This window comes from Littorina saxatilis, linkage group LG6 (assembly GCF_037325665.1).
Source record: "Littorina saxatilis isolate snail1 linkage group LG6, US_GU_Lsax_2.0, whole genome shotgun sequence".
In the NCBI taxonomy this organism is placed as follows: Eukaryota; Metazoa; Mollusca; class Gastropoda; order Littorinimorpha; family Littorinidae; genus Littorina; species Littorina saxatilis.
In genome coordinates, this window is record NC_090250.1 from 13019281 (window position 1) to 13038473 (window position 19193).

A 19193-nucleotide genomic window follows, 5' to 3' on the forward strand; every position below is an offset into this window, starting at 1 on the left:
TGTTTCGCTTTCGATTTGTATGTTGCTTACTTTGTCATGTTGTTGTTTATGTTTATTTGCTTGTTTGCTTACTTGTCGATTGTTTGCTGATTCGTTCGTTTACTTTGTTTATTTGTCATGTTGCTTTACTTGTTTATCATTTATTAGACATTTGTATTAGAAGTAAGGACCGGTTGTAAGAAAAGGCGTCGCCTTAAACCTCTATCCTTGAAAAATAAAGTTCCATTATCATCATCATCATCATCATCATCTCTCTGTCTCTCACTCTCTTCCTTTCTCCCTCTCTCTCTCTCTCTCTCTCTCTCTCTCTCTCTCTCTCTCTCTCTCACAATGATGAGAAATTGTGTGTACCGGTGACAGAGACGAATTCTGATCAGAGGGCCTAGGGGAAAGGATACCGCTCACGGAAAAACGTGACCTAATTTGGGGCGAGATGGGAGGGGCTAGATTGGAGGGAGCGAGATAGGAAAGGGCAAGATGGGAGGGGTCGAGATGGGAGGGGGCTAGATTGGAGGGAGCGAGATAGGAAAGGGCAAGATGGGAGGGGTCGAGATGGGAGGGGGCGAGATAGGAAGGGCGAGATGGGAGGGGGCTAGATTGGAGGGAGCGAGATAGGAAAGGGCAAGATGGGAGGGGTCGAGATGGGAGGGGGCTAGATTGGAGGGAGCGAGATAGGAAAGGGCAAGATGGGAGGGGTCGAGATGGGAGGGGGCTAGATTGGAGGGAGCGAGATAGGAAAGGGCAAGATGGGAGGGGTCGAGATGGGAGGGGGCTAGATTGGAGGGAGCGAGATAGGAAAGGGCAAGATGGGAGGGGTCGAGATGGGAGGGGGCTAGATTGGAGGGAGCGAGATAGGAAAGGGCAAGATGGGAGGGGTCGAGATGGGAGGGGGCGAGATAGGAAGGGCGAGATGGGAGGGGGCTAGATTGGAGGGAGCGAGATAGGAAAGGGCAAGATGGGAGGGGTCGAGATGGGAGGGGGCGAGATAGGAAGGGCGAGATGGGAGGGGGCTAGATTGGAGGGAGCGAGATAGGAAAGGGCAAGATGGGAGGGGGCGAGATGGGAGGGGGCGAGATGGGAGGGGGCGAGATAGGAAGGGCAAGATGGGAGAGGTCGAGATGGGAGGGGGCGAGATAGGAAGGGCGAGATGGGAGGGGGCTAGATTGGAGGGAGCGAGATAGGAAAGGGCAAGATGGGAGGGGTCGAGATGGGAGGGGGCGAGATAGGAAGGGCAAGATGGGAGGGGCTAGATTGGAGGGAGCGAGATGGGAGGGGGCGAGATGGGAGGGGGCGAGATAGGAAAGGGCAAGATGGGAGGGGTCGAGATGGGAGGGGGCGAGATAGGAAGGGCAAGATGGGAGGGGCTAGATTGGAGGGAGCGAGATGGGAGGGGGCGAGATGGGAGGGGGCGAGATAGGAAAGGGCAAGATGGGAGGGGGCGAGATAGGAAAGGGCAAGATGGGAGAGGTCGAGATGGGAGGGGGCGAGATAGGAAGGGCGAGATGGGAGGGGTCGAGATGGGAGGGGGCGAGATAGGAAAGGGCAAGATGGGAGGGGTCGAGATGGGAGGGGGCGAGATAGGAAGGGCGAGATGGGAGGGGGCGAGATTGGAGGGGGCGAGATAGGAAGGGCGAGATGGGAGGAGGCGAGATGGGAGGGGGTGAGTCGGGACGTCACCCAATAAACTTGGCCCTGACCTTGTCCAGTGTAGGTCATCAGGAAGGGTCCTTTGGCAAGAAAGAGCTCTCCATCGACACGAGAACAGGAGCACTGTACCAGGCATCCTCAAAGAAACGGCGAAAATGGCCCCCGGGCATCAAGGAAATACAATCGCCTTTCGTTTGCTTAAACCTGAGACTGTCGATGGAAGTTGTCGATTTCAAAAGATGATATGAATGCTTTTGAATGAGCGGTTGTAGCAATACCGCGCAGTGTGCCAGAAAGCATGTCCTGAGTACGAATAATTATTTGTGCAAGAACTGGAAATCGCCGGCGAGACTTTGTATAGTTTCAAACACCCAAGCGGAAAGGTTTTGCTTGTAAATTCTTAACTGCTAATTATAGAGGAGTAAATTAAACTTAAATTATAACCCCGCCCTCCCCTCTCAAATTTGACTTGATGTTTTCCTGAAGACTGGGAATGGAATGAGAGGTAGGTAGGTGTGTGTGTGTGTGTGTGTGTGTGTGTGTGTGTGTGTGTGTGTGTGTGTGTACAGATATTCCCAGAAAACCACTGCACACATCTTTATAAAACTCACGAATTCTTCAAGAAAATATTTCTCAATGTTGATGTTTAACTCTATTGTTTTCTGTTCCCAGAAAATTAATGTGCACATCGTAATGAAACCTTTCATATGAATTGTTCCAGATAGTTTTGCCACGTATGTTGTTTTTCACCGTTTTCCCCCATAAGTGGCTTTGATCCCATCCATCCGTCCGTAAAAGAATTTGAAATCGCACAGTGGTGACCACATTTTTCAATCACACAATCTTTGTCCCGGGCTGGTCTATATAATTATATTTTAGCTTGTCAGATTAGAAATTGAATAATTAATTTGCTTATCAAAGTTCTCCCTGGATTTCTGTTTTATTGGAAAAGCAGACACAAAAGAGTGTTCATGGTATTTATTTTATTTTATTGTATTATTTCATGAATGCAAAAATAGAAACATGTAATGTGATTAATTTGAAAATGTGCTCAAAATTACAAAATCAAACATCGGTTTTATGCGGCTATCCAGGCCTTGCAAGTGTCGGTGAAGACTGATCCAGTATTTTCAGTGTCACTCTTTTAGTTTTAGAAAGATGGCATGGTTGTTTTTATATCGCTTTCAGCGACTTGTTTTTAATTTATCGGTGTAATCAGTTTTTGGCCCCAGTCATTTTGAGCAAAGTTTTTCAATTTCGATCCAGTCAGTCCGGCTAGGCCTGTCTCCCACTGTCGCAAATTGTCAACATTTGATGTAGTTTATGTGCTTAACATTGCTCATTAATCGTTATGACCATGGTTCTACATGGACCATTCCGTTCTTGTGCTGTTGAAACAATTTGTGAACGTCGGCGTTTGAACTACTCTCTCGTGTTTGTTTAAGACTGCATAATACTGTACGGATCAAGATCGTTGTACGGATCAAGATCGACAGTCTCGCACCAGCCTGACATTTGTTGTACACTACAGCCATAAACAACATAGAGTATTTATCAACCAGCCTGACATTTGTTGTACACTACAGCCATAAACAACATAGAGTATTTATCAACCAGCTTGACATTTCTTGTACACTACAGCCATAAACAACATAGAGTATTTCTCAACCAGCCTGACATTTGTTGTACACTACAGCCATAAACAACATAGAGTATTTATCAACCAGCCTGACATTTGTTGTACACTACAGCCATAAACAACATAGAGTATTTATCAACCAGCCTGACATTTGTTGTACACTACAGCCATAAACAACATAGAGTATTTATCAACCAGCCTGACATTTGTTGTACACTACAGCCATAAACAACATAGAGTATTTATCAACCAGCCTGACATTTGTTGTACACTACAGCCATAAACAACATAGAGTATTTATCAACCAGCCTGACATTTGTTCTACACTACAGCCATAAACAACATAGAGTATTTCTCAACCAGCCTGACATTTGTTTTACACTACAGCCATAAACAACACAGAATATTGACTGGGTGGCCGAGTGGTAACGCACTTGCGCTCGGAAGCGAGAGGTTGCGAGTTCGACCCTGGGTCAGGGCGTTAGCAATTTTCTCCCCCCCCCCCCCCCCTTTCCTAACCTAGGTGGTGGGTTCTAGTGTTAGTCTTTCGGATGAGACGAAAAACCGAGGTCCCTTCGTGTACACTACATTGGGGTGTGCACGTTAAAGATCCCACGATTGACAAAAGGGTCTTTCCTGGCAAAATTGTATAGGCATAGATAAAAATGTCCACCAAAATACCCTTGTGACTTGGAATAATAGGCCGTGAAAAGTAGGATATGCGCCGAAATGGCTGCGATCTGCTGGCCGATGTGAATGCGTGATGTATTGTGTAAAAAAATTCCATCTCACCCGGCATAAATAAATCCCTGCGCCTGGAATATGTCCGCGATATAAATTGCATAAAATATAAATAAAAAAAATAAAAAAATAAATCCCTGCGCTTAGAACTGTACCCACGGAATACGCGCGATATAAGCCTCATATTGATTGATTGAATATTTCTCAACCAGCCTGACATTTGTTGTACCCTACAGCCATAAACAACGTGGAGTATTTCTCAACCAGCCTGACATTTGTTGTACACTACAGCCATAAACAACATAGAGTATTTCTCAACCAGCCAGCCTGACATTTGTTGTACCCTACAGCCATAAACAACGTGGAGTATTTATCAACCAGCCTGACATTTGTTGTACACTACAGCCATAAACAACATAGAGTATTTCTCAACCAGCCTGACATTTGTTGTACACTACAGCCATAAACACCATAGAGTATTTCTCAGCCAGCCAGCCTGACATTTGTTGTACACTACAACCATAAACACCATAGAGTATTTCTCAACCAGCCTGACAATTGTTGTACACTACAGCCATAAACAACATAGAGTATTTCTCAACCAGCCTGACATTTGTTGTACACTACAGCCATAAACAACATAGAGTATTTCTCAACCAGCCTGACATTTGTTGTACACTACAGCCATAAACAACATAGAGTATTTCTCAACCAGCCTGACATTTGTTGTACACTACAGCCATAAACAACATAGAGTATTTCTCAACCAGCCTGACATTTGTTGTACACTACAGCCATAAACAACATAGAGTATTTCTCAACCAGCCTGACATTTGTTGTACATTACTGCCATAAACAACATAGAGTATTTCTCAACCAGCCTGACATTTATTGTACACTACAGCCATAATACCATAGAGTATTTCCTCAAAATTCCTTGAGGCTATCAGTTGAGAACAACGCCAGCAGTGATCACCATCCTCTGCCCCCCCCCCCTCCCCCACCCCACCTCTCTCTCTACCCAGTAAACAGGATGTAAAACAAATGAGCAATTAAGCTTTTTTTGTTGAAGCATAAAATATGAAGCGAATTCCACACCAAACACAACGTGCGACTCGCAAGCGACATTGACCCAAAGCAATCTGCTACCCGTTATTGCCGTAAAGGACCCACTAAACGCACTCATCCGATACGTTCCACGGTGTTGGGTTTACGAACAGCCATGGAATAAAACAATAGTTTTTCATTAGCTGCTTCCGTCGCGATGAAATGATCTACGCTGCTCCCACAGTCACAATTAAAACCCATTGATGTGAGGTCAGCTGGGCAGATGAACTGCCCAGTGCAATCCTTGCCCTTGGTAAACAGAGCATGCGATATTTGAGCTGCCCCTTGGTCATGCGAGCCCTTGGCTGCTGTTCGATATGACCGCGTTGGTCGTAGCCACGGGAAGGCGAACACTGGTGCATGTATATCATATTCCGCTGTTATAGTATTGTAATCATTGTTTGTTTGTTTGTTTGCTTAACGCCCAGCCGACCACGAAGGGCCATATCAGGGCGGTGCTGCTTTGACATTTAACGTGCGCCACGCACAAGACAGAAGTCGCAGCACAGGCTTCATGTCTCACCCAGTCACATTATTCTGACACCGGACCAACCAGTCCTAGTACTAACCCCATAATGCCAGACGCCAGGCGGAGCAGCCACTAGATTGCCAATTTTAAAGTCTTAGGTATGACCCGGCCGGGGTTCGAACCCACGACCTCCCGATCAATCAATCAATATGAGGCTTATATCGCGCGTATTCCGTGGGTACAGTTCTAAGCGCAGGGATTTATTTTTATTTTTTATTTTTTTATTTTATGCAATTTATATCGCGCATATATTCAAGGCGCAGGGATTTATTTATGCCGTGTGAGATGGAATTTTTTTTACACAATACATCACGATCACGGGGCGGACGCCTTACCACTAGGCCAACCGTGCCGGTTTATTGTTATCATTATTCTTTGATTAAACTCTTGACATTTGTTCGATTTATTTGAATGTAGGGAAAAAGGCACGCCGTCTTTCTACCGTCTTAGATCTGGCGAGGCAGTAGCCTACATGGGAATTACGATACCATCCCTCCACTTGGTCAAATACCCGATATTAACTGACTGAGCGATCTCTTTGTACAGTGGGAATTTTTTTATGGATTAATGTCGTAAAAGCCACTAGTTGCTTTACACTACTAGCCTTTTAACTACTTCATTCATCAAAACATTCCAACTCACCACAGCAAGCAGTCGGGGTTTGGGTTTTTGGAATGTGACCAAGTGCCATAGAGGAAGTGAATGAAAAAAGGCGGGTGTTATTTTGTTTAGTTGAGAACCAAAAGTGTTGGATTATGCTTTTGTCCCAAGTTTTGATAGATGCCTTTGCTACGAAGTTAAACATGATATTGACATTAATTTAATTGGCGCTCTGACTAGTTACTAACTTGGTTTGTCCCAGAAGAAGTGCCCTTAAATTCCAATGAGGACATATTTACGCACTCTGGTTTTTATGTCCGGTTAGATGGCAGTAGGCTATTGTTTTGCAAATCTGCAAGGACATATATTCATATTTATCAATTATTATAAAAGAAAATTGTCATGTTATTTTATTTTATTCATATATATTTTTATTGTTTACATGCTGTAGCCGGTTTCAAACTATTAAACTTGTTTAGAACGTCTCTCAAATTCGCCAACATTCAGTCAGACAATATTCAAAGTGGAAAAATATTAATACTATCCCAGAAATTATAACGCACTGTATTAGCAATTAATTTTGTTTTATTTAGAAACGATACGGTTAGATTTTTGTTGTTGTTGTTGTTGTTGTTGTTGTTGTTGTTGTTGTTGTTGTTGTTGTTGTTGTTGTTGTTATAATGAGTACTGGACAAGAGGTCATTAGTCCGTTTAACAAGCGGAAGCAAGCACAAAACGCGGCAAGAGTTTTGACTGCATTAAAATAACGGCAGAACGTGACAAAAAATAACATAAGAAATAGTGAGACGCGACATTTCTCTCTCGATATCCACTCCAACAATAATTCTTTTCTAAATTTGGAACAACAGCGATAATTTCGTTATGCAGCTAAAATAACCTTTCAACACCACCGAGGAGATACGCGTCAAACAATTTTTGACTGCTGCCGAAAATTTAAAGTTGAACTGGCAGTCGATTTCACAAGACATGCTTTCTTTTTGTGACTTCTGTTCGAAACCCTTTCTGAAATCCTCGCCGAATAAATAAATGACACAGGAGGTCAGCCAGTTCTAACGATGTCTCTGCCTCCACTCGGTCAAATCAACTGTCAAACAGATCTTGACTAAACGGGACCTATTGGGGACGAAAATAGGGTTGGGTCGATTTAAATGAGTACCTGAGTGCGTCATATCGCGATAAGGGGCAAGATGTGACGATCCAAAGAGCGTTAAAAATGTAGAGGTAGAGAGAGAGAGAGAGATCGAGAGAGGGAGAGAGATCGAGAGACAGAGAGAGATCGAGAGAAAGACAGACAGACAGAGACAGAGACAGAGACAGAGAGACAGACAGGCAGAGTCAGAGCCAGAGCCAGAACCAGAGACTGACAGACACATGCATGGACAAACAGAGAGAGAGAGAGAGAGAGAGAGAGAGAGAGAGAGAGAGAGAGAGAGAGAGAGAGAGAGAGAGAGAGTGACAGAGACAGAGAGAGGGGAAAACAGGCAGACAAAGAGATATACAGAGACAGAGTGACAAATACGGTAACAGAAAAAAAAAGACTGCTGAGCGTCACATTTCTCCACTCGCGTCAAATGTTTACACGTGCACACACGCACTCATCTGAAAACACACAAGCAAGAGAGACGGACGCTCGGACAGACGAGCAAATCGACAGTAAGGCAGACGGCCAGCCAGATGGACAGAAAAAGACAGACAGACAGATAAACAGACAGACAGGCAAAAACAGACAAATATACAAGGACATTCCCCAATTCAAACCATCTCTAATCCCGTTGGTTAGTTAGTTAGTTGTTGCTTTTTGGGTCCAGCGGACCATATAGGCCAAATCAGGACCCCCTCTCATCCCGTATCCCCGACCTTCTCTATACACCAAGAAAACATGATTGAGACAGACAGACAGACAGACAGACAGACAGACAGACAGACAGACAGACAGACAGACAGACAGACAGACAGACAGACATTCCCATACAATCCAAACCCCGAGCCCGTATCTCCTACCTTCTCAGCTCATCGGCAGCCCCATCCTCGCGGTGAACCGTTTGCAGGAAGTCTTCAAACTTGGTGAGCAGCCGCCTCTCCAGGCGGGGCAAGGTCTTCATCTTGGACACGGAGGAGAAGATCTCAGCCACGCAGGGCAGGAGGCAGCAGGCGAGGCAGACGACGAGGGGGAGGTGTTTCAGTCGGTACGGCTCGTGCATCCCGAGATGCGGCCTGGACCATCGGCAGAAGGACTGACGTCACTCCTTCTATTGTCTGTGTCTTATGTGCGGGCTTAGGTCTGGGTGAGGAAAAGCGCTGCTATCTCCTGATACTGCTGCTTTTCTGCGTGTGTGGTAAGTGTTGTTTTATAGTTTAGTGTCGGGAAAAAAATGTCGTTACTCCTTCTTGTCTATTTCTCCTTTGAACAGTGTGCGGGAAAAACGATGACGCCACTCGTTGTTTCTGAAAGTTCCTCCCTCTGCAAAGTTTGCAAGAAGAAACCCGCTGCAATCCTCTGGTACTCCTGCTGTTCAGCGTCAATCCTCTGGTACTCCTGCTGTTCAGCGTCAATCCTCTGGTACTCCTGCTGTTCAGCGTCAATCCTCTGGTACTCCTGCTGTTCAGCGTCAATCCTCTGGTACTCCTGCTGTTCAGCGTCAATGGCTAGAGTTGTTGGAGGAAAACGTCCACGTGTGTTGACTAAGTTCCGCTTTGAACGCGTTCTCCGCCGATGTAGGGTTCTTACAGATCCTCAGTGTTCTTCCACAACATTCTCTGCAACTTCCGACGTTCCGTACTGTTTCTGATGCCCCTCAGCTTCTTGAGCTAGTGTTGCGTTTTAAAGCTCTCCGGTGATTCGGGCTTTTCTTGCGTCCCATCCGCAAGTTCGTTTCTTAAGGTTCTTAATAATCTTACACAATTTTCCCTGCAACTTTGGACGATTTCTTTACCGCTGCAGCATCACTCAGTAATGTTGGTTTAATGTTTGTTTTAGTTTTACGTGTACTCTGTCTGTTAGTTTGCTGTTCAATTCCGCAAATTGCAGAAAATATTCACTTTATTAGAGGATAAACTGCCGCAAGAGTTTACTGTTTGCTGTAACTCCGATGAAAATATAATCAGAAAATTTTCTAAGTTAACCACTTTGTTTCTCCAACAACATTTCAGTCAAATCGGAATAGGTTTGTAGCCTATGTGTCCTCAAAGCATAACTGTAACAAGAGGCACTGATTTTTTGAGTTTACATAGTTTTGTATGCCTTTGTCAAGATTTTCATCAGACATCGCTTCCAAAGAACAAACAACTGTATTTTTGTTTTGTTTCGTTTTTCCTTGGAATAGTTTTTTTTCAACTAAAGTTTCTAAAAGGTTACAAATGTGAGCAAGTCACAAAACATGTGCATTCATTTCCAAAATGCAACAGGTGGTTAACATGCTCAAAGTCCATTCAAGTGATATATTGCATCAAGCATGAGTGATAACCAATGAAACCACCATTCGCCTCGGGCCACATGGAAATAACTGAAGCCTAACCGTGGCACCAGCCGAAAATAAATCTTCATTCGGACTACCAAATCAAAAGAAGTCATCAAGTGACCCCTCCGGCGATTGGTCGACGTGGGTCGCTTGCAGGCCCGCAGTAGTGGGACCAATCAGGGACGGCGACACATCGATCGACGGCGATGTGTGTTGAGCGTGCAGACCGGTCGATGCGATCAGCTCACGTGCGGAGTGGAGCGGGCAGGGATTTGTCAGGGGGGGGCTGGCCAGATGGTCCGCACACTGCTTCACACGGCTTAGCATGGGTGATTATCCTGTCCCTGTCTCCGGCAGGCACGCTGCCCAGGTTTGATGGGGCCTCTGCTTTCATCCGCTGACATTTGCCAACTTCTGCGATATCGGCGTGATTGTTGTATTTGTTGGTTCCTGTTTAGGATGTGCAGATGTTGGCTCGACTTGCTTGTTTTTGTAGGCTGTTTTGGTTTTGGCCTTTGTAACAGGTCCAACATTGTGTTTTTTATTTTTTGTCTTCTTTGTTGCTGTTGTTGAATTATGACTTTTGTTTTTATTCTGTTATGTTCTTGTCCTTTTTTGCCTTCTGTATGTTTGCGCGTTCAAGAAACAGTAACCGTTTCCAAACGTGGCAACATTAATGCAGATAAGACAAGAAAAGGTCGCCAAACAAAATCTCACACGGAAGTACTCCTGAAGCTGGCTTAGCACGGGTTCAAAAGTCTGGTCACACAAGTCACAAACAGTGCACAGTCTGATTTACTGCATGAGTGTTTCAGCATTTTATGTCCTCCATTCTTTTGCATGGATAATTTATTTACTTAGTTAAGTAAACTACACAGCCTGCCTGGGAATAGCTTGCGTGGTGCGATTTGAAATGATAACTGTGTTTCACAACTTATCTGTCCTTGTCTCATGTAGTCAGAAGTCGTGATTAATTCAAGGCTTCCTGTTCGGCACCACACAAGTGAAACGAATCGAACGGGGAATCCAAACTGGAAACACAGTTTTCACGGTCCAAAGGAAGCTCGGGTTGAAAGCAATGTGACTCTACAGAGTTTGTGTCGTAGCTGCTTTGAAACGTTGTTGTCATACTTTACAGATCAAGGTTGAAAGCAATGTGACTCTACACAGTTTGTGTCGTAGCTGCTTTGAAACGTTGTTGTCATGCTTTACAGACCAAGGTTGAAAGCAATGTGACTCTACACAGTTTGTGTCGTAGCTGCTTTGAAACGTTGTTGTCATGCTTTCAGACCAAGGTCGAAAAGGTACCAACACATTTATTATTCAAAGACTCGTCTACGCTATGTATCCTTTCTTAAAATCAAAAGGGGACATCGTTCTCTGGTATTTTAACGTATCTCTTGAAAAGCCCCCGCAGAAAGCCCTGGAGAATTCCAACGCACTCCAAGTCACCCACTTTGTCTCGCATACTTAACTGAACTGTGGAACTTCGCGTCCAGTTCTGTCCTGGGCAGATTGGAAGTAACTTCAGCTTTGTGTTTCTGTTCCATGGTTCTAGCTTACATCGTTCTATTCACAAGTCATTGTGGCGGTAGCGAGCTAAATGGACTTTCGCTCAGATTGTCTGTTTTGTCTTCAGCGGAATTGAAATCACTTCAAATTTAGTTGTCTAAGTTTCTATTGCTTACAGCTTTTCATTTAATTTGTATGTCTTTGAATTCACAACGAGTCATCGTGGTTGTAGCAAATAAAATGGAAGACGTTCGATGGTGCGTATTTGGTCTTGTGCCCACGAGAACAAAAAGTAAATTATAGCGTATTAATATTTCAGTAGCCATTTCTCTCTTTCACAGACCTTTTGTTGAGCACCGCACAATGCAAGCTCTAACATACGAGCGTATGTGTACTTACAAGGCGACGTTACAAAACGCAGGAAACAATTCCACTTGAAAGTTGGGCACTTTGACTGTGGCGTAGGCTAGGCTGGTGTTCAATCCCACAGTGATGAAATATGCAGGCGTACTTTCGTTCACTGTTGTCGTGGTAAATGTAGGGCACTCTCTTTTCCGATACTTGTATATACGGAGCTCGCCGCTGAGTTCAATCTGAGTTCAATCTGAATAAAGGATAGAAAGAGACGTTTGGTTAGAGACAATTGTGTTTGTGTTATGAGGTAGCTTTTTACATTTAGTCAAGTTTTGACTAAATGTTTTAACATAGAGGGGGAATCGAGACGAGGGTCGTGGTGTATGTGTGTGTGTGTGTGTGTGTGTGTGTGTGTGTGTGTATGTGTATGTTTGTGTGTGTGTGTGTCTGTCTGTCTGCCTGTCTGTCTGTCTGTCTGTGTGTGTGTGTAGGGCGATTCAGACTAAACTACTGGACCGATCTTTATGAAATTTGACAAGAGAGTTCCTGGGAATGATATCCCCGGAAGACGTCATATCCGGCTTTTTGTAAAAGTTGAGGCGGCACTGTCACACCCTCATTTTTCAATCAAATTGATTGAAATTTTGGCAAAGCAATCTTCGACGAAGGCCGGACTTTGGTATTGCATTTCAGCTTGGTGGCTTAAAAAATAATTAATGAATTTGGTAATTAAAAATCGGAAACTTGTCATTAAATTTTTTTTTAAACGATCCAAAAAACAATTTCATCTTATTCTTCGTCATTTTCTGATTCCAAAAACATATACATATGTTATATTTGGTTTACAAACAAGTAAAGCTCTGAAAATTACAAATATGAAAATTATGATTAAAATCAATTGTCCGAAATCGATTTTAGAAACAATTTCATCTTATTCCTTGTCGGTCCCTGATTCCAAAAACATATAGATATGATATGTTTGGATTAAAAACAAACTCAGTACGCTAAAAAGAATAGATTCTGTATCTCTATTCTTTTTAGACTCAGCGCGACCATTACTGCACTATTCTGGCTTGTCGATTTCACTGCCTTTGCCACGAGCGGTGGACTGACGAAACTACGAGTATGCGGTCTTGGTGAAAAAATGCAGTGCGTTCAGTTTCATTCTGTGAGTTTGACAGCTTGACTAAATGTTGTTATTTCGCCTTACGCGACTTGTTAATCTTTGTTGTTGTTGTTGTTGTTGTTTTTGTGTGTGTTCATTTTTTTTACCAGTTTCTTTGGTGTATGTAGTTTTAGAGGAATTTACATCTTAACTGCAAAAATGTTGTTATAATGTTTATAATGTTCAATAGTTGTGAACCACCACCGTAATTTCTCTTGTTTTGGGATATTAAAGTTACTTAGACTTAGACCTGACAAGAAACAGTGTAAAAAAAAAAAGTTAAAAAAAAAGTGTTAACCTTTAACCAATATGCAATGTAAGCACGCACAAAACAGTGACTTCACTTTTATACATGCTCACAATCGAAACCTTCCTGTGATTTTGTTTGCGTGCGGTGTGGGTTCTTCTAGTGGTAAGTTCTCTCTGACAAAAATAACTTCGAAAAGCTGAAAAACAAATGAATAAAGGCATTCAGATAAGTGACCGGAAATATATTACTAAGCCGAAAAGTGACAAATTGTGCAGAAAAGTACAAATCGTATACAAATAGATTGTGGATCACAAATCATGGTTTGCCATATTGTTCTTCTCCCAATTATCGGAGCATAGACAAAACGAAAAAATCACTGACACTGATGTTGACCACTGAGTTATATATGTGTCCACATCTCATTGATGTCGACATGCACAAATGGACGGACTAACAAATGACAATTAGGCCTATATAATAAACAGAAGAACAATTTAGACAATTTTGAGCCCAGATCATGTCAACAATATCCTCATTCCAGTGAACTTTACAGAAAACAGAACGTGTGATTATGCCTGCGTCTATAAGATGGGGCATTGTACGATGCAAAGGACTGGCTTCATCACTGATGACAGAAGTCCTGTTCATGTGCTTTTCTCTAGTGGTGTTGTTTCTGTCATATTTTTGTTTACTTGTTGTTGTTGAAAACTCAACAGTCGTTGTTACTCAACCCCTGTTCCCGAAGGATGATGGTGGTGTAGCTTGCAGCGGAGGCAGAGGGGAAGGGGTGTGGGTGTGGGGGGGGGGGTGGGGGGAGGGGGAGCGTAGGTGGCGTTATGAATTTCATTTGAGCGGAAACCTTTTCCGACAAAACCGAGTTCAAACATAAAGACACATTTAAACTACTATGTTATAACATGTTCAATTGTGGTACTTTCCTGCAAGTAAGGAAGAAAGGTGAAAGTTAGTTACAAAATCGCGGAAACATCTTTTATTCATACAGTTGTCAAAACAAACAAAAACACTCAGCTATATTATAGCTTGGAATCAACACTGTGCTGCACAGCTTTTAACGCAATCCCCACCCGTTGCCAATTGCTGGCATTCTACCGTGAAATGTGATGACGATTGATTGGCAATGTCACAGCACAATGTAACAGTGTCAATAATAAGCGCACACAGAGGTGAAGGAAGCATCAAAGTTGCAAAACGATGCTAGAATAACATCCTCCGTTTTTTGCTAAAAGCATTTTTTCTTTGTGACGAGGACGTCAGGGTATTTGAGCTGCAACCAAGACAGAGACAATGGGGATACGTTTTCCTCCAATATCAACTGCAAACAAATGTTTCAGAAGTCAGTTGATGACATCCTACAACCTGTATGTCCTGTTCAAACATGGGAGGAAAAGGGAGGGGGAGGGGAGCGAGGGCGGAAGGTTGGGTGAGGTAAAGTAGAGAGAGCCGGAAAAAATGACAACGGTAATGCATTTTGAAAGAGAGACACTTGGACATTTTCATTGACGGTAAAAATTATGTTTGTGCCCACAGTTCATTGCATCTGGGATAAACTAGATTGTCACAAGTTACAAGCATTCATTCTGCACGTGAATAATTTTTATCCACACACACACACACACACACACACACGTACACACACACAACTCAATGGTTAATCAGCATTTCAATACTTCCATCTCTGGACCTCCACAAGTGTCAAGTAGCACTGTCCATTTAAACGCTCTTTTGCAAACTGCTCAAACTGACATCATGATACTCAAGCCATCTTTTGAGAGAGAGAGACGGAAACAGAGAGAGAGAGAGAGAGAGAGAGAGAGAGAGAGAGAGAGAGAGAGAGACAGACAGACGACAGACAGACAGACAGGCAGACAGACAAACAGACAAAACAGACAGGCAGACAGAGGCGAAGAAAAGAAGAAGGGGCAGCTTGCGGCCGATTTTTTTAGCCAAAGAAAAGCATAACAAGCTGCACGTTTCCTCAGACTGAAAAGAGCCTGCTTCCCTGTGGAGAAAAAGCTGCCGCTTGATGAAAGGCGCTCTGCACTTCACGGTCTCTCATCCTGCCTGAGACGTTCTTGGATCGTCTGATGCATCTAAAGATTTGGCATTGGACGTCAAACTCAATCCGCTTTACTCCCATCCGCTTATCGTCATCCCACTTTTCACGCCGCGGGAATGTGTACGCCCGGTTTAATGCCTAATCGCCTTCTCCGCTGGGTCTCGCAGCAATCTTAAAGAGATGCAGGCATGCCGCTGCATTAAAGACACATTTGGTTGGATGTATTGCAAGTTACTCGATTAACAGTTACATAATATTGCACGATATCTCCCCTATGATGTTTTATTTGGGTTTTGCTGTACAATGACGCACTGCAACACAATAAAGCCTTTTTTTTTTTTTTTTACAGCATTCTCACATTTTGGGATACGGTGCCAAACCCCTTAAACGAAACTCGGTGTACGCTTCAATTCTCAGTGGGTGTACTTTTCTGTATCCTTCAGTTTGTCCGTTATTGTGCTTAATTTGTGCGAAGAAACGGATCTAGCATGTTTAGATCTTTCAAATCTGTATGTTAGATGGAATTTGTCATATCGACATATTCCCAAACACGTCTTATTCTCATCCCCCCATCGAGTCGAGTAAAGCGAAATTAATACATTTGGTCAACCTATGGAACTCACAGAATGAAACTTAATGTACTGAATGTTTGTTTCGCCAAGACTTGAAGACCCTTGCTTGGCCGAAACCCCCGTAACAGTTGTCCGAGAAAGCGCTGACAACATTGTCTAGGTAACACAAACTTTGTGTTTCGTGTGGCCGTGGTGCTTATGCTTATTTACTGTACATTTACATGTTATGCCTATATAAATTCATTATACTATGTTGTTTATATGCGTGCGGATTGTGTTAGTAAGGACTGGGCGAGTGGTAACGCACTTGCGCTCGGAAGCGAGAGGTTGCGAGTTCGACCCTGGGTCAGGGCGTTAGCAATTTTCTCCCCCCTTTCCTAACCTAGGTGGTGGGTTCAAGTGCTAGTCTTTCGGATGAGACGAAAAACCGAGGTCCCTTCGTGTACACTACATTGGGGTGTGCACGTTAAAGATCCCACGATTGACAAAAGGGTCTTTCCTGGCATAGATAAAAAATGTCCACCAAAATACCCGTGTGACTTGGAATAATAGGCCGTGAAAAGTAGGATATGCGCCGAAATGGCTGCGATCTGCTGGCCGATGTGAATGCGTGATGTATTGTGTAAAAATATTCCATCTCACACAGCATAAATAAATCCCTGCGCCTTGAATATGTGCGCGATATAAAAATAAAAATTTTTTTAAAAAAATCCCTGCGCTTAGAACTGTACCCACGGAATACGCGGGAAGCCTCATATTGATTGATTGATTGAGTGTGAATGTAAAGGGCACGTTGTAAGATTAGGCCCTTGGCTTAAAATGTTTACCCTTTATGTCAGTAAAATGTTCTAAGTCTAAGTCTAAGTCTAAGTCTAAGTCTAAGTCTAAGTCTAAGTCTAAACTCAATCAAACCTTATTTGCAGACACAAATTATGTATATATGTCGTGCCGAATTCACGGAATTGCCGACTTCGCGGAATCGGCAACATTTTTGCCCATTTCGCGTAATCGGCAAAACGCTGCCCATTACGCGAAATCGGCAGCGTTTTGCCGAAAACGCGTAAAGGCGTCTAAAATTTGCCCATTTTGAGAAATCGGCAGCCACTTTTTGGTTTTAAAGTTCTCAAATGCCTGAGATATCATCACACTTAGACAACTAGATACTCGAATGGATAGATATTGCAATAATCGATCAGTTATGGCAAGTTATTGCAAAAAATGTAGTTTTCGTGCATTTCCGGAGTCATGCTCGACACAGACTAACATAGACCATACAAAACATAGTAGGGAGGTAAAACAATGTTAATGCAATGTTCTGGTGACACAAAAAGTAACAGACTGGCTGTCGCTTTTGCGAAATGGGCAAATTTTAGAGGCCTTTCCGCATTTTCGGCAAAACGCTGCCGATTTCACGTAATGGGCAGCGTTTTGCCGATTACGCGAAATGGGCAAACATGTTGCCGATTCCGCGAATTCAGCAATTCCGTGAATTCGGCACGACATATATATTCGGGAGATTATGAATACCTCAATGCAATATATTTTAAATCTATAAGCATCAATTTGATTTTCATTTAACTTCAATTAATAAAAACTTATCAAATAATTTTTAAGCTTCCGAGTTCAAATGCAATCCCATAGTCCAGACTTTGTCAAAGAATGTTTAAGCCAAAATCCCTTCGATTAAATTGAAAAAAATTAAGGCGTTACAGTGCCGCCTCAACTTTTATTAAAAACAAATCGGTTATTACGCCACCAAAGAAATGTATCGTAAAAGTGAGGGGAAAAAACACCTGAGGTACGGTGATCTGTCAATCCATCAATCAATATGAGGCTTATATCGCGCGTATTCCGTGGGTACAGTTCTAAGCGCAGGGATTTATTTATTTATATTTTTATTTTTATGCAATTTATATCGCGCACATATTCAAGGCGCAGGGATTTATTTATGCCGGGTTAGATGGAATTTTTTTACACAATACATCACGCATTCACATCGGCCAGCAGATCGCAGCCATTTCGGCGCATATCCTACTTTTCACAGCCTATTATTCCAAGTCACACGGGTATTTTGGTGGACATTTTTATCTATGCCTATACAATTTTGCCAGGAAAGACCCTTTTGTCAATCGTGGGATGTTTAACGTGCACACCTCAATGTAGTGTACACGAAGGGACCTCGGTTTTTCGTCTCATCCGAAAGACTAGCACTTGAACCCACCACCTAGGTTAGGAAAGGGGGGAGAAAATTGCTAACGCCCTGACCCAGGGTCGAACTCGCAACCTCTCGCTTCCGAGCGCAAGTGCGTTACCACTCGGCCACCCAGTCCTAAAGTCACCCTCCTCCTCTCGAATCCTATATCAAAATTGACTAAATGTAAAATCCAACAAGAACGCTGGAGCCTGATTAACCATTCAGTCAATCGAGTGCAATGAAATACGTCCGGTTATCTCTCACTTTCGGTATTTAACGTGGGTACCGAGAGAGCGAGCGAGCGAGAGAGACAGAGACACAGAGACAGATACAGAGACAGAGAGACAAACAGAGACAGAGAGACAGAAATAATTCAAGAAAAAGAATGAGAAACTAGTCGCAAAAACCGAAATCACGCCATTCTTTCAATAGTTACATCAACAAAATAAGTATGTGGGGATATCATCTTTTACATTTCATCTACGCACTTGCGTTCTGTAAATCTCTCCAAGAGTCAAAGCACGCGCGCACGAACACACACACAAACTCATCTTGATTCCCATTCTACCGAAATACATGCAATTTTATATGGCCAGGTTGTAAAGAAAACGAGGGTATGGGTATAGGGGAGATGGGAGGGGGAAGGATAGTAGGTATGGGTAGGGGATATAGGGGCCAGGGAGGGGGTAGGATGTGAGGTATGGGCTGGGGTGATAGGGGCTTGGGAGGGGTAGGATGGGAGGTATGAATAGGGGCTAGGGAGGGGTAGGATGGGAGGTATGGGCTGGGGTGATAGGGGCTAGGGAAGGGTAGGATGTGAGGTATGGATAGGGGCTAGGGAGGGGTAGGATGGGAGGTATGGGCTGGGGTGATAGGGGCTTGGGAAGGGTAGGATGTGAGGTATGGATAGGGGCTAGGGAGGGGTAGGATGGGAGGTATGGGCTGGGGTGATAGGGGCTTGGGAAGGGTAGGATGGGAGGTATGAATAGGGGCTAGGGAGGGATAGGATGGGCTGGGGTGATAGGGGCTTGGGAAGGGTAGGATGTGAGGTATGGATAGGGGCTAGGGAGGGGTAGGATGGGAGGTATGGGCTGGGGTGATAGGGGCTAGGGAAGGGTAGGATGTGAGGTATGGATAGGGGCTAGGGAGGGGTAGGATGTGAGGTATGGGCTGGGGTGATAGGGGCTTGGGAGGGGTAGGATGGGAGGTATGAATAGGGGCTAGGGAGGGGTAGGATGGGAGGTATGGGCTGGGGTGATAGGGGCTAGGGAAGGGTAGGATGTGAGGTATGGATAGGGGCTAGGGAGGGGTAGGATGGGAGGTATGG

At 43.8% G+C, this 19193-nt stretch overlaps 1 protein-coding gene across 2 annotated transcripts in view; it reads right to left on the minus strand.

The window, feature by feature from the left end:
- Window positions 1–11806, minus strand: part of LOC138968544 (prolyl 4-hydroxylase subunit alpha-2-like) — a 36827-nt gene extending 25021 nt beyond the window's left edge. The window contains exon 1 of one of the 2 annotated variants that reach the window (XM_070341124.1): window positions 8286–11806. In XM_070341124.1, the coding sequence (XP_070197225.1) occupies window positions 8286–8485 (200 nt within the window). In that variant the 5' untranslated portion in view covers window positions 8486–11806. The remainder of the gene's footprint in view (window positions 1–8285) is intronic. The other variant, XM_070341123.1, reaches the window with a different exon arrangement.
- Window positions 11807–19193: the final 7387 nt, after the last annotated feature.